Source organism: Cryptotermes secundus, unplaced genomic scaffold (assembly GCF_002891405.2).
Source record: "Cryptotermes secundus unplaced genomic scaffold, Csec_1.0 scaffold213, whole genome shotgun sequence".
Taxonomy (NCBI): Eukaryota; Metazoa; Arthropoda; class Insecta; order Blattodea; family Kalotermitidae; genus Cryptotermes; species Cryptotermes secundus.
Window position 1 is genome coordinate 2,989,430 of NW_019731264.1, and position 19,860 is coordinate 3,009,289.

General features: G+C 36.9%; 1 protein-coding gene across 8 annotated transcripts in view; it reads left to right on the forward strand.

The window, feature by feature from the left end:
* The window catches only part of LOC111866732 (sodium/potassium-transporting ATPase subunit alpha), a 338,583-nt gene extending 322,499 nt beyond the window's left edge, over positions 1-16,084 (forward strand). For 7 of the 8 annotated variants that reach the window (XM_023855940.1, XM_023855937.1, XM_023855942.2 and 4 more), the window contains 5 exons: positions 8,203-8,297; positions 11,354-11,528; positions 13,024-13,154; positions 13,999-14,100; positions 14,186-16,084. In XM_023855940.1, the coding sequence (XP_023711708.1) occupies positions 8,203-8,297; positions 11,354-11,528; positions 13,024-13,154; positions 13,999-14,100; positions 14,186-14,306 (624 nt within the window). In that variant the 3' untranslated portion in view covers positions 14,307-16,084. Of the gene's footprint in view, positions 1-8,202; positions 8,298-8,904; positions 9,000-11,353; positions 11,529-13,023; positions 13,155-13,998; positions 14,101-14,185 lie in introns of all 8 variants that reach the window. The other variant, XM_023855938.1, reaches the window with a different exon arrangement.
* The last annotated feature ends 3,776 nt before the right edge of the window (positions 16,085-19,860 follow it).

Sequence of the window (19,860 nt, forward strand, 5' to 3'; positions counted from 1 at the left end):
CGGTCCAAGACTTCCTGTAGATGATTTCCTGAAGATGTTCCTCTTGCGCCATGCCACTCTTGCAGAGCGGGACGTCAGCCAATTTATTGTGGGGTCCACAACTTTCCCGTGTCGAATTCTTCATATTTCGTCAATGACGGTCCCTGCGCCTTTTATTCTTCGGTTCTCCGACCGGCATTAGTTCGGCGTCTTGTACGGGTACCTCTCGTAGTTCTGCCGCCTCAGGTTTCCTGTTCGCTGAAGTCGGCTCTTCTTCTTCTGGACGTGCCTCCATTTCTTGGTAGGTCATTGTCACTCCGACCGGTATCACTATGGGAACCTCTTCTTGTGCTGTCACAGGTATCGTGTCCACTAGGCAGGCCAACGTCTCTTCCTGCCAGGCATTGAAGTCGGCGGCTAATTTCGTCATCAGGCTATCTGCCTTTTCTTGATAGGAGTCTAATTTCGCCAGGAAATCCTCTTTGTCTTTCCTCCTATTGGCCTCCATTTGTTCTTTCTCCTCTTTTCCTCCATCTCTTCCTNNCTTCAAATAACGGCTACAATTAATTATCACAATATTACGGGTTTCCACACTTTACAAACCCTACAACAAAATCTCTTAACACTATCTTCAAGAGTCTTCACGTATTAATAACGCGGGAGCTATACAAGTCTCCCTGAATTACACACTCCAGATATAACTGGTTATCACTGGTTATCGCACACGCGTCTGTAGCTCGTAACTTGCGAACTGAGAACTCGTTGGTAACGCACTGACTGGCTGACTCAGTACAACTCGGTGGTAGCTCGAGGACTGACTGTGAATAGCCTTCGCTGCTCCTCATGTAGCCTCGATCGGACAATACAGAAAACGGCCACATAATAAGCACCCTTGTTGCCTGGCGCTGTGTTGCTAGCAACGCTAGCGGTAGTAACCGCTGTTACTACCGTAACGATCCTGTTGCGTCACTGTTAACGTTACCGTGCGGAGGAGGGGGAGGGGAGCACTGACTCACCCGCGACGTCACTGCTGGTGGGGGGGGTTCTCCTTTGCGCAACATGTCACACTATATATAAGAAACTAATGAATGCAAACTAAAATACAAAGCTGTAATTACTTGGATACCCCAAGATCAAATTTATTATTCTTATCAAGATACTCTTCAACAGAATAAAAAGAGTTTTTTATAAGAAACTTTCTCAGTTTATGTTCAAATTTATTAATGTCATGTGCAGCTTGCTTGATATTGAAAGGTAGAGAGTTAAATAATGTAATACTGGAATAATGTACTCCTTTTTGAATTTTAGTTAGACTTACTAAAGGAACGCAAAAGTCCAGTTTTTGGCAGGTATTTATTTTATGCAATTCAGTATTTGTTGTGAATAAATCCTTATGCTTTACAGCAAACAAGAGTTTAAAAAATGTATTGGGAGTAAAGAGTTAAAATTCTAAGTTTACTAAACATTTCCCTACAGGAATCCCTTGCTTTAGCTTTCATGATAATTCTTACAATTCATTTCTGGGTTATAAAAATAGATCTAATATGGAGCAAATTACCCCAGAACATGATACCATAATTTAACACTGAATGAAAATAGAAGTAGATCTATTTTAGAATTTTCAATCCTAATACAGATCTGAGGGGATGAACCGTGTAACCTAGCAAATTTAACTCTGAATTTATATAATCAATATGTTCTTTCCATGTTACTGGAGATTCTATTATAATACCTAAAAATGTAATAGAGTTAGTAGAGTTAAATTTATAAGTATTGAAGTCAGTGGTATCTGAAGTCTGATGACTAGTATTTGGAAAGAACTGCATAAGGTTAGTCTTGTCATAATTTAATAGCATTCTATTTTGAGTTAAATCATTTTTGTGTAATCTCCAGAACTACTTTAACATCTTGGTCCACCATCACTGAATCAGAATTTGATGTTATAAAGCTGCAGAAAGTATTGGTAAGGCCTTTTATTAACTGAGGTAGATCATTTATATGAAATAAAAGCAACAACAGGTCCAAGAATTGATCCTTGGAGCTCTCCATGTTTAACTAATACCCAAGTTGAAACATAAATTGAAGCATATGACAACTTAATTTTTACTCTTTGATAAATACTCTTCAAATAAGATTTAATTAAGTCACCAAATCTATGCAATATACTATAATGCTCTAATTTAGTTATTAGGATGTCATGATTTACAGTATCAAAAGCTTTAGTTAGGTCACAGAAAATTCCAAAAAACTGATGATTTCTTATTAATTTGTGACAAAATTCAATTATTGAAGTTAAACATAGCCAGTGTCACTGATGTGACAGGAACAGTATTTGAATTGTCAGAAATTGAAAATCACAATATAAGTAATCATTCTGTAGGAAGTTGACTATTCCTTTACTAGATTTTATATGTATCAATTATAAAATTGGTGATAAATACAATCGGTGAAGTCTTGGGCAATCAGCCATGTCAGTTTGGAGTTAGTGATCGACATTTCAGAGACTGTCTTAACACTTTTAGAGTTACAACATTTGTGTGTTACATATGTTGGATAATATTTCTTTAATGGTTGTTAATGTATGTGTGCAAAACTGAAATATGTTTTGAATATGAGAATTATTATGCATTAAAATTTGTTTAAAGTCTGGTGGTTTAATATAATTGTGCTGGGTGTTGATAGATGTATCTGTGTGCTTCAGTGTGTGCCCCGTAATGTGTTACACACCTTCTTGTAATCATCAGGTGCCTGCCATTTCCCTGGCTTATGAGGAGGCCGAGTCTGATATAATGAAGCGACAGCCCCGTAACCCTTTTTTAGATAAGTTGGTCAATGAAAGGTAACAGTTCCCAGTTTCCATATTCTAGAGGCATTATCTAGCAGGATGTTTTTCTTCACATTACTCCATTTTTATATCTGCTGCCTCATCATTATTTGCACCTTACATATTAAATTTCAGTAAAATTTTACCTTTACCACTGTGCAACTCTGATCAGTTCTTTGTGTGTCTGTAACTTGAAATAAAAACAAAACATGTTTTTTTTTACAATGCCTTGAAATTTTGTTCTTTCACGTTGCTCTTGTAGCTAGTATCATGCAGCATGTTTTTCTCTTCTGGAATGTAGCTGCTTTGCATATTTATTTTATTTTCTTAAATCAGAAAATTTTTGCTTATCAAACCTTCAAGTGTTGGTAAGTTTAACATTTTAGGCATTATTTCTTAATACCTCTTCCACTTAACCCACATTCTGCTCTCAAATTAATTCTGAAAAGAAACTAATTTTAAAAATCATTCTTTTGTGTTTCTTTAACATTTACAAACCAATCTTCATGTGCCATCAAACCAGCCTCCCCATACCCTCCTTTACAAGTCACTACAAAGTTTTTTGCAGTGCAGATGCAAGTTGGATGTTTTACACTTTGCTCTCAATGTGCGGCCACACAGAGCGCTACGTACGCTATGTTCGCTATACGAACAGAAAAATATCTCCCTTCATTGCCAATGTGACTGGCCACACAGACTTCTGTACGCTACATATGCTATGTTCGCTGCGTCTCAGAGTGTTTGATTCTCGGCTATATTTTTAAAACATTGCGCTGGATGGGCATGCGCACTGGGCTCACTTCCAGGTGTCAGCTGCGCGCCTCAGTAATTCCTCACTCTGATTACAACACGTGTTACGTATCATTCAGCGCAGTATTCGCTTAGATGAAAATGACACTGGAGGAATTAATTGAAGAAGTAAGGAAGTATCCATGTTTGTGGAACAAAGGGTTAGAAGAATATCGGAACCAGAACATGCGGGATAATGCCTGGGACATGATTTCTGGAGAACTGAATACACCAGGTAATGTACAAACATTGTTCTTTTATCTATAAGTGAAGAACTTAAAATATTTTCATCAACCCCATTCATTTGGAAATATTCTTTAAATTTAATGTTGTTTTCATGTAACTGCTTTATCAGATGATGAAATTCACCAAACTTGGTTCTTCTTAAGTTCACGCCATGCACCCACTTCCTTTTACTCTTACACAAGGAAAGTAACCGCAAAACCTCATCGTCGGAATTATCGCTGCCCCCGCCCCGGCACACTGTCAGCCAACATCTCATTCAAGACTGAGCAGTTTCATACCAAACATAGTTTTCTGTGTGGCCAAGCGGTGTAGCAAACATAGCGTAGCGCTCTGTGTGGATGCACCTTTACAGTGTGCTGTGTCTCATTCCTCAATGCAAGTTCATTTGTGCATACAGTGAAGTGGTGTGCATTTCTGCTGACATGCCATTGCTTTACATTTCAGGTTACAGGACAAGTGAACTTCAGTTTAATGACTTTTTATACAGTTGTTGATCTAATTTTCTCATATCACCAACTCTGGCTGTGAAACTTGCAATCCCTTATTAACTGATGATGCTTTTACAGTGACTATTATCTGTAGTGTAGTATGCTTATTTTCGTTCAGGTCAAGAGGCTTTACATTGCAGTTAACCCCAGATATTTCATTTTCCAAACAGTTGCCTCAATAGAAAGCAGGAAACAGACGTCAGTTCCATAAGAATTTGTATCGTTGAGTTTGCATAATGGTGGTCACAGTATCATTATTGTATAAGATGCTGGAATGTTTGTACACTGAGGTTGTAGGTTCACATCCTGCTGCGGGGCATAGGCGTATGTGTTTGTGTCTCTGTGTTCTGTTGCCCTTTGTAGGTAGTGGTGTGGTGGGCCAGTGTCCCATCGAAGGAACCATATCAAATGTTTAATGGTTCATTTCTTCAGAATTAATATTGAATTTTAATGGGTAGAATTCATAAGCTGTGATAACTGAAGAAGAACTGGAATTTACATAATTACTGCAGTTCCATCAATACAAATTCCAATTAATGGAATAATAACATAATATGATTGTCTCTTGATACCAGTGATGTGTTTATCAAGAGTGTTCATATTCCATGTCAGCAGCAGTAGAGGAGAGAAAATGTACTGTCCAGGTTTAATGACATTTTAAAGAATGTGCCTTTTGAGTAATAAGTTTTACTCATTTATGATGGATATATGGGAAGTGAAAGCTTAAGTTGCCGACTTATTTTTGTAGGCAAAATAGATCTCTGTAGGTCGCGGTGCAAGTGCCAAGAAGGCCCAACCCTTATAAATTCATTCATTCATGTTTTGAAAATAACTTCAGGAGCCTGAGTTGCTGATCAGCTGAACTTCAGCTGTGTACTTCATGTTAAAATGCAATATGTCTTTCAGAGTTGGCTCTGTTTTTTAACTAATTGTCCAACTGGCACATTCCCTAAATTTACCTCTCAGCAGTGTAAGCTGTCACTGCTGCTTCTACCCCACCTTTTGCCACCATCTACTTTCAGGGCTCAGTAGACTGGTGCATATATTAGCATGCTTCATGGTATGACAAATATTACATATGACATAGAAAACATTTTGGTCACGGAAGAGAAAAAGTACAAGATTTTAACTGAGGCATTCATTTGAGGTAACTGGTTCTAAAAGAGTGATTATTTAATTCCATTCACGTGAGCATTCCTTACAAGTATCATAAACCAGTCTTTGTGCATGTTATATGTAACCAGTAACTTGAAAATTAGGAGTATTTCGCGTGAACATTAAAACAAAAAAATTGGTTCAGAAACATTGCACATACTTTTCATGACCTTGACTGTGTTACCTTAGATACTAAATTGATTGTTGCTCAGTAGACCATTTTTGGTTATTGAATGTCAAAGAACAATGAAATCTGGCTGACTGTCAGTTTCAGACATTTTGCATTTGGGTTCCTTGTGCACATACCATTACTTCCCTGAGGATACCAGCTGTGTGCTTTTATTTACGAGTATGGTCTCCATAAAATTCCTGAAGTTCATTTAAAATTGTTTGAGCTGTTTTTGAGAAAATTCTCAATATTCTGTTCTGGGGCACACGTGAAAGGCCTCTGTTTTTCATGCAGGAATGTTCACATCCACTTGACATGGACCTAAGATGGATAAGCACTTCTGATTATTCAGGCGAGAATGAGGCGCATACATGTATGCACATGGGTACATAGGTAGACAGGCATGCAGGGACATGGTGTTCCGAAAACTGCTTTTATCAACTGGGGGTTGAAAATGTGTGAATCTGTTAGAATCTCAGGATTGGTTTTTTTATGATGCTTTTTAATATTTACTACATATACAAGAAAGTAAAAATTGTGATTGATTGAAAAAATCTCTAAAAGCTTTTATTGCATTTCACTCAGTGCTAGAGGCTGCAGTCATAATGACATTGTGTGGGCTGCAAGTCCAAAAAGAAAAGTAAGGTAACAAGAGTTATGGTTTATGTTATTAAGCATAAAGGATATGACGAGATTGTACGCCATGGCTGTGAATTGGGCATTAAGATCACACAAATTTGGAGGAATGCTATTGGAAGAAGAAATATTGAACTCTCAGGAAGTCTAGAAATCCCATAGGGGGGCCTGGATAACATGATTTTCCATGTGAATTCTTGTGGAAGCAAGGCACATTCTTTAAAACTTCAGGTGCTGAGATATCTCATAAAATTATACATGACATATGATTTAATAAGCATTGAACCCTTTTGAGAGGTTTTGTTCTGGTTTGTGATTCTGCACAAAGTTTATCTTACCATTTTACCTGTTTTTGTTTTAAGAATTCATATTTCTGATCTATAATATCTTTGTAATCATAGATGTTACACAGAAAATTTTCTAACTTTATGCTTGAAGTGTTAGAACATTTTTATTTTAGAATGTATTCTAAATCATCAGTACATTTCTTGTCTCCCCCTCCCCCCAATATATTGTGATATATATATATTTTATATTTGTGCTGAATTTTCTCTCACAAAATGTACAATTTGTATTACAATTCACTGATTTTAAGAAATATGTACACACATTTTGTGAGAGAAAATTCAGCACACACATAATGCTAGAATAGTCCCTAATTAAAATAACAGCAACTAAGCGACTTAATCTTTCAGGGATGTTTACTCTGAGCATGAGGATTAAGCTTATATTATGCTTCTATGGTAAACCCTCTGTGTTACAAGATTAAAAAATCCAGACTTTGTTAATATGTTTTGAAATTGATGTTATATTGGGTTACATCATGCAAGAACCTATGACATTCTTGTGATGAAGAGGTTTTACTGTTTGCAAGTAATGCATACATTGAACTATTTTTTGTCACTTATGTAACATAAAATTATCAGAACTTGTTATTTAGTAATGTACGAAGTAGAAACATTGAAACATATCTTCACAGCATGTTTTTTCATCATTGTTTGATATTGGTCCTACTGTGTTGCTTTTTCGTTATGTTTGAAATGGAACGTTGCTGACTGTATAACCAGAACATGTTACAATCCCGTTTTTAATTACAGTAGTGGCATAGCTGGTTGTTTTGCTTAGTGTAATATAGCTGCAATTGATGCTTTTATTTCATTTCCAGTTTTTGGTTTCTGTTATAGAATTGCATTTACTCTCAGTTTGTAGTGAAGGAAACTTTGTTTTATTTGTAATGGTGACCCTTTCTTAGGTCCCTGCAGTTTCTCTTGTGTATTGGGCACCCTGAGCAGGCCATGAAGATTCCAATGAGAAATCCTCAGAAATATAATTTACTGAATTCCAGGTGGTCTCTGCTCAGTTGGCTTTGAAGAGTGGTTCAGATTAACAGGCAGATTAACTCATATTTGTGTAGCAGTACTAATTACAGTTTTTCACTAGTGCTGTCAGTTAACTAGAACTGTTTTAATTGTATCACTTATAATTTCATGTGTGTAGTAAGATATTAATCATATCGTAGCAGTTACATTAGTTTGTTATTTTAGGATGTGAATAGTTAAGCAGAGTTGTGTAATTCATGAAAATGCAATCCTCTCTGTCACAGTACTCCACCTCAAACTCTTTACATTCACATGGCTTGATTGAGCTGTAGCTTTAGGCATTAGTGTAGGCTTCCCTTAGGGAAACAGATTCAGTTGTAGTGCCCATTGAATGTAAAGAATTGATGAGGTTTCTGCCTTCCCCATATGTATTTGTTAGTACCTGCACACTGCTGCCTTATGTGTTTATTATTTTATACCTTGCAGTTGGTTGTGTCTTGCGTATCTGTAGGTATTGCAACCCGAACCCACATGAGTCTTTTTTTGTGTTTTTAATTTTTACTTTGGTTATTTCATCATGTTGCGCCATTTTGTTAGGTCCCCGCCATTTCCTTGGCCTATGAAGAAGCAGAGTCCGATATCATGAAGCGCCAGCCACGAAATCCTTTCACAGATAAACTCGTAAACGAAAGGTAAATTATGACTTCCCTCAGATGATGTGTGCTGGGTTCTTTTGATGGTGTCGGTACCTCCTTTCTATAACATCTCCAGTCAGTTGGCAGAGCGGTTGCATCTGTTTTCCAGATGTGGCCGCTTAACTTGCCAGCCCTTGTAAAACTTCTGCTTCCCTGCATACACACGGACACACATACATACACACATAAGGCACACATATGTTTGTTGTTTATTTGCATTCCGTGTCTGTGCGTGATGTTGGCATGTTTTGTTCAGGTAAGTATGTATCTTGAATTATTTTCTTCCTTTTTGTATCTCTCTGTTTATGCTGCCCGAACCATTTGGTTTGGTTTTGTGGTTGCTTCCCCTTTTCTCTTTGTTTTATGCATGATTAAAATCCACACAAGTATGCCTTTGTCCACTTTCTCTTGCACTGATCTCATGTTCCCCATCCACTTCCCTAATCTGTCTCCAAACAATATCTTCACTTCACCTTTCTACTATTCTTACTGTGGTGCAGCTAACGTCTAGCAGTGAACATCTATTTCCAATTCAGATGGGAGGTGATCTCTGCATGTATTCTGACTAACTTTCTACTGTATTACTACCACTGCAACACTATAGGTGCCTGCTATTTCTCTGGCTTACGAAGCTCCAGAGTCTGACATAATGAAACGCCAGCCTCGTGACCCATACAGGGATAATCTGGTGAATCGCAGGTAGGTGTCTTACTCTTGCATGCTCCTGTGTGTCATAGCTGGCCCTCAGAGGACTAGCAGAACCTCAATGTGCCTGCCCATGTGTTAGTCTTGTTCGTTACTTGCACGGCCTCTGGACCACAGCCCCAACTTCCCTTTCATGCTATCCGGTATGTTTGTGAATGACACATAAATTGGCAGAAATTTAATGCAGAAAGACTTGCACTCTAAGCACAATGATAGTTCATTTATCGAAACACTCTTCATTTGTATACTGTGAGCTTTGTAAGTTTTCATTATTTGTGGAGGTAGGGAGAAGTTAAAATTTCATTGCATCATATTTTGTGAGTCTTCTTGCAGGTGTACATATGTCACATGTTGTATTATGGAGATATGTACAACATTTGTGTGACTGTTGATAAATATATCAGTTTGAGTAGCTTTATACCTGTACATTGTTTACTTAAAGTTAATGGAGATGTATGTACAATTCAGAATTACTGGGTTTTTGGACGAGGACAGAGTTCAAACCTCCAGTGATTCTTAGTGTCATACATCATCGTCAGAACCCTTTAGAATCTACTTGTATATGCAGTGTTCTTAAGAATCCAGAGGCATGTGCTGTACATAGCAATATGTGAAAGTCAGTAGAATCATCTTTAAAGTAACAGAACAACATGGCTATATAAGAACAACTCCATGTGAAAATGTGGATCTATACATCCGCTCCCTCCTACACGCTTGATGACATAGTGCTTAATTAGTTAAGCACAGGGACAACTTTACCTTTTACCTGCCATTCTTATAGATGTTTTCCTGTCTGATGTGCTTGTCAGAATTATTTGTTTTATCATTTGGTGTAAATTCCAATTATGGCATCATTAATGCAGTCACTGACACATATCTCCATAATGTTGATGGCGGGCACACTGACGATGTGTGTGTGTGTGTGTGTTTTTCCAGTGAATTTAATAACTTTCCTAGCTGTGGAATGTGAAATGTTTTTGCTTAATCATATCGGATGTTTTAAGGCAAACACAAATAATCTCTCAATGTTGTAACAATTAAGCCACGCACACAAGCATGCCAAATGTGTCTCAAGCTGATGAATGTGAGTATTGACAATTTATTTAATGATACTTTCATTTCACACAGTATATGTTTCATCTTCTTGATATTCATAAATGAAGGAAAAAGTAAAAAGCCAAATAGTAGTATTTTGTAAGACCTGATTATATCAGATACCATATGCTGCATACATAGTTAATATATATTGTAATTTTAAGAATGTATGTGCAGCTGTCACATAATAAATGCAGGTGAAAGACAAAATACAAATTCTGTATTGCATGCAGTTCTTGCATTAATCTTGTTTCTACAGCATAGGTGTAATGGTTACATCCTAGTATTGAACTTGGATGTGGGAGTGTAAAGACATGTTAAAGGAGACTTTTTATAACTATCATGCACATTATAAAATGCGCTAGATGAAATTATTCATAAAAACAGGATTTTAAATGTGCATTCAAATGTAATATGTAATTTCTTTTGCAGATTTTAAATAGGTTTTTTTTTAAATTATTTTTATGATTTTACAAAAATCAGTTCTTAAGCATAACATGTTTGAAAATTACATAGTGGGAGTAAATGGAATACACTCAACATGAGTATAATTTATGATGAATATTTGGTCATATTGTTACTTTGTCCTCCACAAATCATGCATAAAGTCACCTGGGATTTGAACCTGAGGCTTCATATTGAGGAATCAGTGCCTGACTTCCTAAGCTTGTGGTACAAGCTCTGCATTTCAGTAATCTTGTAAATTGGGGTTTGTTAGTAATGTGAGCCAAGATCATCATATGAAGTTAGTACATACAATTAGTGACAGTAAGAAACACAAGTATCCAAATCATGGAAGTTAACTGATGATTTTTGATGTGTAATATTTGTTTGTAGTATTGCAGTTGTGCAATAGTTAATAGTGTTTAAATATCTGCTACTGACTTTTTACTTTTACCCTAAAGAGTAATTCATTTTTAATAAGATAGGTAGAACATGGCATATTGAATTATTGTAAACATTATTGCATTTTAGTAAATTATAAATTACAAGAACTGGACAAAGATATTTCATTTTGTTTCTTTTGTGCAGTAAATATTATTGTGTGTTAATGATTAAAATCTGGATTTGCACTTGGAAGTTGCTTGGCTTTCAGAATTAATTGTTAAAATGTGACAGCTATAAATGAAGGCATACATAGTAAAATGCACTGGTCATAGATTTGTCTGCCATTACATTGCATTTTGCACTGCTACTAGAACTTTCTTCCCAGGATGTGCAAATATCTAGAGATATGTTTTATCCTATAACAGGCTCATCTCAATGGCCTACGGACAGATTGGTATGATCCAAGCGGCTGCTGGCTTCTTTGTTTATTTTGTCATCATGGCAGAAAATGGGTTCTTACCGATGGATCTTTTCGGAATCCGAAAGATGTGGGATTCAAAGGCTGTCAATGACCTTACAGATTCATATGGTCAAGAGTGGGTATGTTCATATGCAGTTAAGAAATGTATAAGGGATAGGTTTAACCCTTTGAGCATATATGGCAAATGAGATATGGTTTGTCCCTACCTTCTTTGTTGAATAGAGAAAGGTAGGTTTACAGCATGCTCATTTATGTGTGTCTGCCTTTCACCCATTAAATTTTTTTGATCAAACAGTTTCCCTTAAACGCTGTGCCATTGGAGTCCATCCAGCTACATTCATTTCTAACTACTGTGGTTCTCAGAAGTTTTCTAATGTGTGGACTTGTAAAATAGCCATGGGGTTTCAGAGGACCTGTGTCATATTGTGCATTACAACTAATAGTGTACATAAATAAGTCTTAGTAGCACATCTGAACATCTCTGTGTACACTGTCAGAATTTTAACTCATTTAAAAGGGAATTAAAATCTTTTTTGCTGAAACATTCCTTTTATTCTGTAGATGAATTTATGTCTTTCGATTTTTCAAGTGTGTAAATGTAATATGTAGCTGATTAATTTGTTGTATTTGTGTAAAGACAATGAAATTAATGGTAACTGGATCTAGATAATAATATTCAGATGACAAACCCCCCTATATTAGGGTGGTACAGTGTACACTGTAAAGATATGCACGGGAATTAGGTGTAAAACTGACAATTTCCTTATGCAAATGGTTGTAATACCTGCATGTATGGACTGCTGAATGATAACAAAATGATGATGAATGAATGCTCTTGCCAGGTATTAAAATGAAAGAGACATCATGATCTTTCAGCGTTAAAAATTATGCTTGAGGGCACATGAAGCAGTTTAAATTGTCAGTCCTTATCTATTACCTGAGGATCCACCTAACCATTTTTCGATGGCATATAAACTTATCCCCCCCCTTCTTTCTCACCATTTAGTCAGTTACATTATTAAATTCTGCAAAGGGAAAAAGAAAAAAGCTCACTACAATGTCGAGCATAAACTACAAGAAAAGGAAATTAAATATTAAGAAAGCAGCTAGTTTTAAAATGTATTTCTCCAGCCTGTAAAATAAATATGTATATAAATATAACGCAAACTAGAATTTACAAACCATCATAGACTATACTGCAGATTGCCAGTAGTCTGCACACTAGTGGTTCAAAGAGGCTGTTCCATGCCATTGTATTTCCGCTGTAGCCATGCACATATTTTGTGCTCTACTAACCCCTGTACCACTTATTATAGGGTGTTTAGTTTCATGTGATAATAAAACTTTCAGAAGTATGATATATGTTTAGTTAAATTAAAATTGGATATGGTATGTACATGTCTTTATGCCGACCCATACATGCAAGAATTTTAATGATCTTTGTTTATTACTCACCCTCGTCTTCAGAAACACAGTCATTGCAGATTTGATTCTGTTGTACTCTGTTTCATAATGATATAATTTCATATTAGAGTAAGATTTAAGTAACATGACCTGATTTAGTGAAATGTTAATTCATAGTAAATGTTTAAATCCATGTTGTTCCTTTTGCAGACATACCGTGATAGGAAGGAGCTGGAGTACACTTGCCACACAGCTTTCTTTGTGACCATTGTGATTGTGCAGTGGGCTGATTTGATCATCTGCAAAACACGACGGAATTCCATTGTCCATCAAGGAATGAGGTATGATTCAAGTTTATAACCAGAATATTATCTGTACAGTTGTTAAAATGTGATAAATTGATTTTTGTAAATGGGGGTGGGGGTAGAACTGGCTCAGGGTAGTGTCCAGTGGTGGCCATTGGAATTAATGGTGCTGAAGCTTCATTATCTGTTTTCTAAGCATGCTCAGTATTCATTGGCTATTTGGAGAGCTTGTTTCAAAATCCTAAAGTGACTGACTAAACTCCCACCATTGAGCTTCGTTCTTTACCTGGCCAGAGTACAGAACTTGATGTGTGTGTACTCCTTATATTTATACTTCATAGAGAGCATACTGTTGTCTATAACCAGACAGGTACCCTGCTAAATATTGTTATGGATTGTGCATTTTTTTTTATTGCTAGTGGGGTGGGACTAAGTTACCAGCCCAAGATGATAGGTGAGGGTGATTGTGGAGCAATTGGTGGAATGAAGATTGGCAAGGGAAACCGAAGTACTCGGAGAAAACCTGCCGCAGGGCCACTTTGTCCAGCACAAATCCCACTTGACCAGACCCGGTATCGAACCCGGGCCGCTGCGGTGGAAAGCCAGTGACTAACCAAATTGTGCATTACTTCTTACATGTGTGTATAAACTGTTAAGAATTCTGCTACAGCATTTCTGGGGATGATAATTATGTGAAATTTGTAATGATGGATTATCTATGAACTAAATGTAGACATCAGTTACTAAAATAAATATTTTGTTTGAAGATATTTTTACAGTAATGTTGAGCCGCAGTTCCATGTATCTTGCCTGCCCCTTTAGTGTACAGATTATTGGTGTGTCATATTTGGTGATATTGCTTGAATTTGGAATTTTACAGGAACTGGGCTCTGAACTTTGGGCTTGTGTTTGAGACGGCTCTGGCTGCTTTCTTGTCATACTGCCCTGGGATGGAAAAGGGTTTGAGGATGTATCCTTTGAAGTGAGTACATTTGCCAAATTAATGTGAAACATCTGTAATATATGACTTCAGCAGGATTCTGATGATATGCTTTCCCATTTCACAGGTTTGTATGGTGGTTGCCAGGTCTCCCATTCATGGTCTCAATCTTCATCTATGATGAGGTGCGTCGTTTCTACCTGCGTAGGAATCCAGGAGGCTGGCTAGAGCAGGAAACATATTACTAAGCTGGGGCAAATCAAGGCAAGCATGCGAGTGAAGATGGGTCCCTGAACACTAGTGAAGATGGTGGTTCTGAGTTAACATTCAGCATTATATTAGGAACTCTTGAGGGCAACCAAGTCGTTTTCTCAAAATTCAACCTGAACGCTTTGCTGGAGCCACGTTTTAGTAGGCAATTGTTAGGGACTACCACAGAAGGTCCGATGAGAGGGCAAACATGGGACGGACAGGCGCCCATGTGTTAGGCAACACAAGAGTGTGTGTCACGATGTGTTTGTGCACGTAGGACCGGGTAGAAGTGCAAGTGCAACTCGATGCTGGTGGTTCTTAGCCAGGCAGCATTCTTGCTGGACTGTTTCATCATAAAGTATTTTATGAATAAGAGTAATTGGTTGTTATAACTGCAAGATGTATATGATTCTGCTGTTAAATCTACACTTTAAACTTGTTTTAGTTTGTTTAGATGAGGGTTCTAACACTGTTATAAGGTGTCACAGCCGTGACGTGTGTGACGGCATGTTCTCCTTGCCGCCAGATCTAATGGGTCTGGTCTCGTTGGCATCTCGTCTGCGTAGCAAGACCCCCAGCATCACGTCCTCCGATCGCTGGTGAGGGCGTTAGTTTTATTGCATTCATAAAACACCCAACAACAAAAATTTGGACGTAAAATTGGGATGATCACACATACTGACTTTGAAATTGAGCTATATAGATATGTACTATGGAAATATATAACACGTACACAGATGTTTGTTCATTATAGAGTTGAATGTTGAGAGTTTTAAAATCTTAAAACAAACTGTCACAAATGTAACCATTGAGTGTACAAATTAAAAGCCTCATGATCCACCATTCAAGCTGGCTTTGTCCATAAGTACTTAGTGCATGGGCCGGGGAGTAGCCGCAGTCCAGCGAGGTCCCTTCCCTTTCGTGCTGTTGTTCACCTTGCTCAAGTTAGAGATCATATGCTTTTGTAGCTGGCAGTTTTGCTCATTCTCCACCAACTCTGTCATTTGTTCACAGTCCTTTCAAATATTAGCTATCTGGAGCACAAGAATAAAAGTGCTGATATCATCGATCGGGCTGCGTGCTTCGACCGGGTCTAGCTACGTGTGGGAAAAACAGACCTGGCTAATTTGGTAGTCTTTCATGACATTCCAGACTTAAGAACAGTTGCCTTAACAGAAGGTGTTTTCATTGATAGAACATGTACACAACAAAATGTTTCACTAACATCCATTGTCAACTGTTGAGCTTTTATTGAGTTATGTTTGTCTAGCTTGATGTGAAAAACAGGCCCCATCTGTTGCATTTAAAAAGTTGTTGAAGATGCCATTACCTTGTTAAATGTAATTTCCTGTCCTAAGAAACTATGCATTGCATAGTATTTTCCCCCCATTTTTTTCTTCTTTATGGCAAGCAGTTATTATTACATAGAAGCATATGAATTTTAGAGTAGTGGTCACCAATCGGTTGTAAGGATTGTGCTGCAATATAATAGCTCATACAAACCCATGCTTAAAAAAAACTGGATATGTAGAAATTAGATGTGCATTAGGATAGTCTAACAGTGTTGTTAAAAGAAATGGTCACTGCATGAATCAACGGTTTGGTCTCTTTGTTATTAAGGAGTGGAAGGGGGGGGGGATGAGTTGGTCTGTGAGAGAGCAGGCACAGAGAGGATGGAGGAGACTGGGCAACCATGTTGGATGATGGGTGCCTACTCATTGAGATAGCCCCATAGTTATGGTATTCCAAAAAAAAACAAAAAAAACAACAGCAACAACAAGCTTGGACTGGTGAACTAACAGCTTCTTTCCCAGCTGAAGAAGAGTGGCTGGAAAGTTTGTTGCTATAATTTTAATTGTTATAGTGTAAATATTTTAAATCTCAACCAATACTTGTGTTCTGGTCAGAACTTTCCACCTCCTTCTTGTATTGGCTAGAGAACAAGCTGTAAAAACAAAAGTGTCAAAAAGTTTGGGTGTTAATAAAATACATAAATAAACAGAATTCTTAAACACACATCAGTTGAATATATTCATTGTTTGATAGTAGTAACCAGTTAATAAAATATTAAAATAACTCGTTAATAGCTGAGCATCTCCTTGTTTTATGCAGACTTCTTTCACCCTGATCCTTGATGCGCTTGTTTCGATGTGGCAGTCTAATGCAATTGATGCAGTTTTATAATAAAGTGTTTATGCATACATTATTAATAAAACAGTAGACAATAAATTCAGAACAGTTCAAATACATAAGTTTAGTTTTGCGATGTTAAGACATTTAGTGAACTGGCCAAAATGCACAATATCGTTAACATTTTTTTTTCATCTTTATAATAGGGTAATTTGAAATGAATATGGAATAGGAGATTACTTGTAATGTGTGCAGAAATTTGACAACATAGGCGTTTGCAACAAAAGCACATGAAAGACTTTAGAATATGTGTAGAACCACCACCATAAGGTAAGAAGAATCATTGGACATTGGCACTAAGGAGCAAAGGGAACATAGACGTATGGGTGGCGGTTATAGAATGTTTTCAGAATATTCGTTTCCATATTACAGCTAGTATGTTCAAAGTCTGATGCCTAGTAGGTCCATTTGAAAAGCCAAGCATCTACAAGTACGCATACTCCGTTAGACAGTATTTAGTTTCTTTAATTTATGGAGCAGGCTGTACAGTTTGTGAGAGAAATTTGTATGTAATATCCCACATGGACCTGTGTAGGCAGTGTAGTATATTTTCATAAACCTCTTCATTCATTTGTTTATTCACTGTTGACTGTACAGAATTTACTATTTGCGCCTTCTTATTTCCTGAAAGCAAAACCTATTGTAATTGCCTTGTCTGTCAGTCAGGGATCATGTTACTATGTTGAACTGCCACCACAAAATTTTGTATATTCATTTATGATACAAATATAAATGTTATGTTCTAAGTTTGAGTCAACTCAGTTTACAGGCTTGTCTTTTTTTTTTTTTTTTTCTTTCTTTTTNAATAAATATAGTTTTTTGCAGAAAGCAACGAAACCATTGCTTGCCTAATATGCATGTGTTATATGTAAGATTTGAAAGATGATACAGTGAAGTTTTCTTGGGATATAAGACAATCTTGGACTGAGACAGGTTCACTAACTTGTCATTACAACATATCATGAGAGTTGGCGCAGCATTATAGTTCTCGCCAGTCTCTGCCCACAGTAAAGTGAGCAACAGTGGCACTGGTCAGGTTAAGGATTGGTGATTGTTTATGTATAGCCTCTCATTTGTTCATTCTTTAAAATTACTGTATTGTCTCACTTTCCTACCACCACCATTTGTCTTTTGAGAAAGGCATAATTAACTTCAGGAATTGCAGCACTGCCTGAGAAGACTTCACTGCTGTTATAGATTTGTTTTGTTGAACACATAATTCTTTACTAAGCCATGAAGGTGAGTTGAGTTGTTCTTTTAACCCTTTTAGTCAAAACAGAAGTTTACTTATAATTACAGCTTCACAGGTCATTAATTTAAACTGTATTAGACTTCAGAAGGTTTCTGCAAACAGTTGTAATGTGCAGTTTGGAAAATCACTTCCCTTCTCTTTCTTGGTAGCTTTAAACAATTAACATATGATACTAATTACCAGTATGTTTACTCTGGAAGCATTCTTGTGTATTGTTGAAATTCAAGTCATATGTGACAGCAATCGGCTTACCACAAACAAGATACTGAAATTCATCTTTTAACTACCATGTGGGATAATGTTTTTGCATATTTAATGTGTAATTCCATATGTTAAGGGCGAAATGTGTGTTGTTTGTTCTAAAATGAAATTCTAAGTTCATGTCTCAGGTAAATATGGTAGTGTATTGAAAATAAAGATTGTAGCTTGTTTTCTTCATATATCATATAACTCTTTGAATCGGTGAAGTTTGTGTGGGCGTGGACTTAGATATCCTAGGATTACAGAAGCATCTGAATGTACGAGTACTGTTGCAGTTTTGTTTCTGTGTTCACTTGTTTTCATGGCCAATCATAATAACAGGCCTGCACAAATCCTGGTCACCAAGGCACCTAATCTTTTCATAATGGTGCTTCTGTCTATTATGTTACGAGTTCATGACCCTTCAGAGATGAGCAAATATGTTTTTCTTTCGTTTGTCACTCGTATATTTGTTTTCCCTTCCTTTGCCTTTACTGCTTTTAATTTCCTTCTATTTGTCTGTCCCATCATCATTCCTCTACTTAGTCTTCCTCTCCTTTATATTAAGGACAGTTCATTACTCATGTTAAGTTGGTTAGGTAAATAGCTGCTGGCATTTGCCAGCATAGAAAATCATGCTTTTGCCCATGACCATATTGTTCTTTCTAAGACTACTGCATGTCATGAAATGAGGCCACCTCTCTAACGAGAGGAGGGGTATTCGCTACTGCTGGTCACTTCCCATCTTCTGGGGTTGATGCTGCTCCTTGATCACCTCACCACCCACCACCCCTGTTCTTTGTTGTTTTGTCTCTTTATCATAATCCCTCTTCTTCTTCTTCTTCTGTACTGTAGCAATGACATGTTTGGAAGGAGTTGGCTATTTAGACATGGTGCAAGACTGACACTTTTTTAAATTTGATACAAGATTGAGGCCAGAATTTTGAAAAATTCTGAGAACCATAATTTTCCCTAGTAAATTATCTCATAGAATTTTGGGTACCCACAAAACTAGTTACACTGATTAAAATGTGTTAAAGGAAATGTGGAGTAAAGTGCTTATAGGTAAACACTGCCTGATAATTTTCTTATCCAAAATGGTCTAAAACAAGGAGATGCTTTATCACCACTGCTTTCCAACTTTGCTCTAGAATCTGCCATTAGGAAAATCCAGGAAAACCAGGTGGGACTGAAACTAAATGGGACACATCAGCTGCTGGTCTGTGCTGATTATGTGAATGTGTTTGGAGATAACAAAGATACCATAAAGATAATCACAGAAACTTTAATGGACGCTAGTAAGGAGGTTGTTCTAGAAGTAAATGCAGAGAAAACTAAATATATGTTGTCATCTCATCACCAGACTGCAGTGAAAAATCGTGACATCAAGATAATTAACAAATCCTTCGAAAATGTGGTCCAGTTCAAATATTTGAAAATGACAGTAACAAATCAAAATTTGATTCAGGATGAAATTGATAGGAGATTGGCTTTTGGTAATGCTTGCTACCATTCAGTCCATAACCTTTCGTCCCCCTGTCTGCTGTCTAAGAACATAAAAATAAGAATAAACAAAACTATAATTTTGCCTGTGGTTCTGTATGGATGTGAAACTTGGTCTCTGCCATTAAGGGAGGAAGGGTGTTTGCAAACAGGGTTCTGAGGAGAATATTTGGACTGAAGAGAGCTGAAGTGACAGGAGGTTGGAGAAAACTGCATAATAATTAGCTTCATAATTTGTACAGTCATACCTACCTAAACTGAAGGTGATTCCAAATGTAGGACAAGTCTGTACTAGGAAATGTATCAGAACATAAAAAATAGAAAAAGTAATATTATTAATTAATTTCATACTCCTCCTACAGACA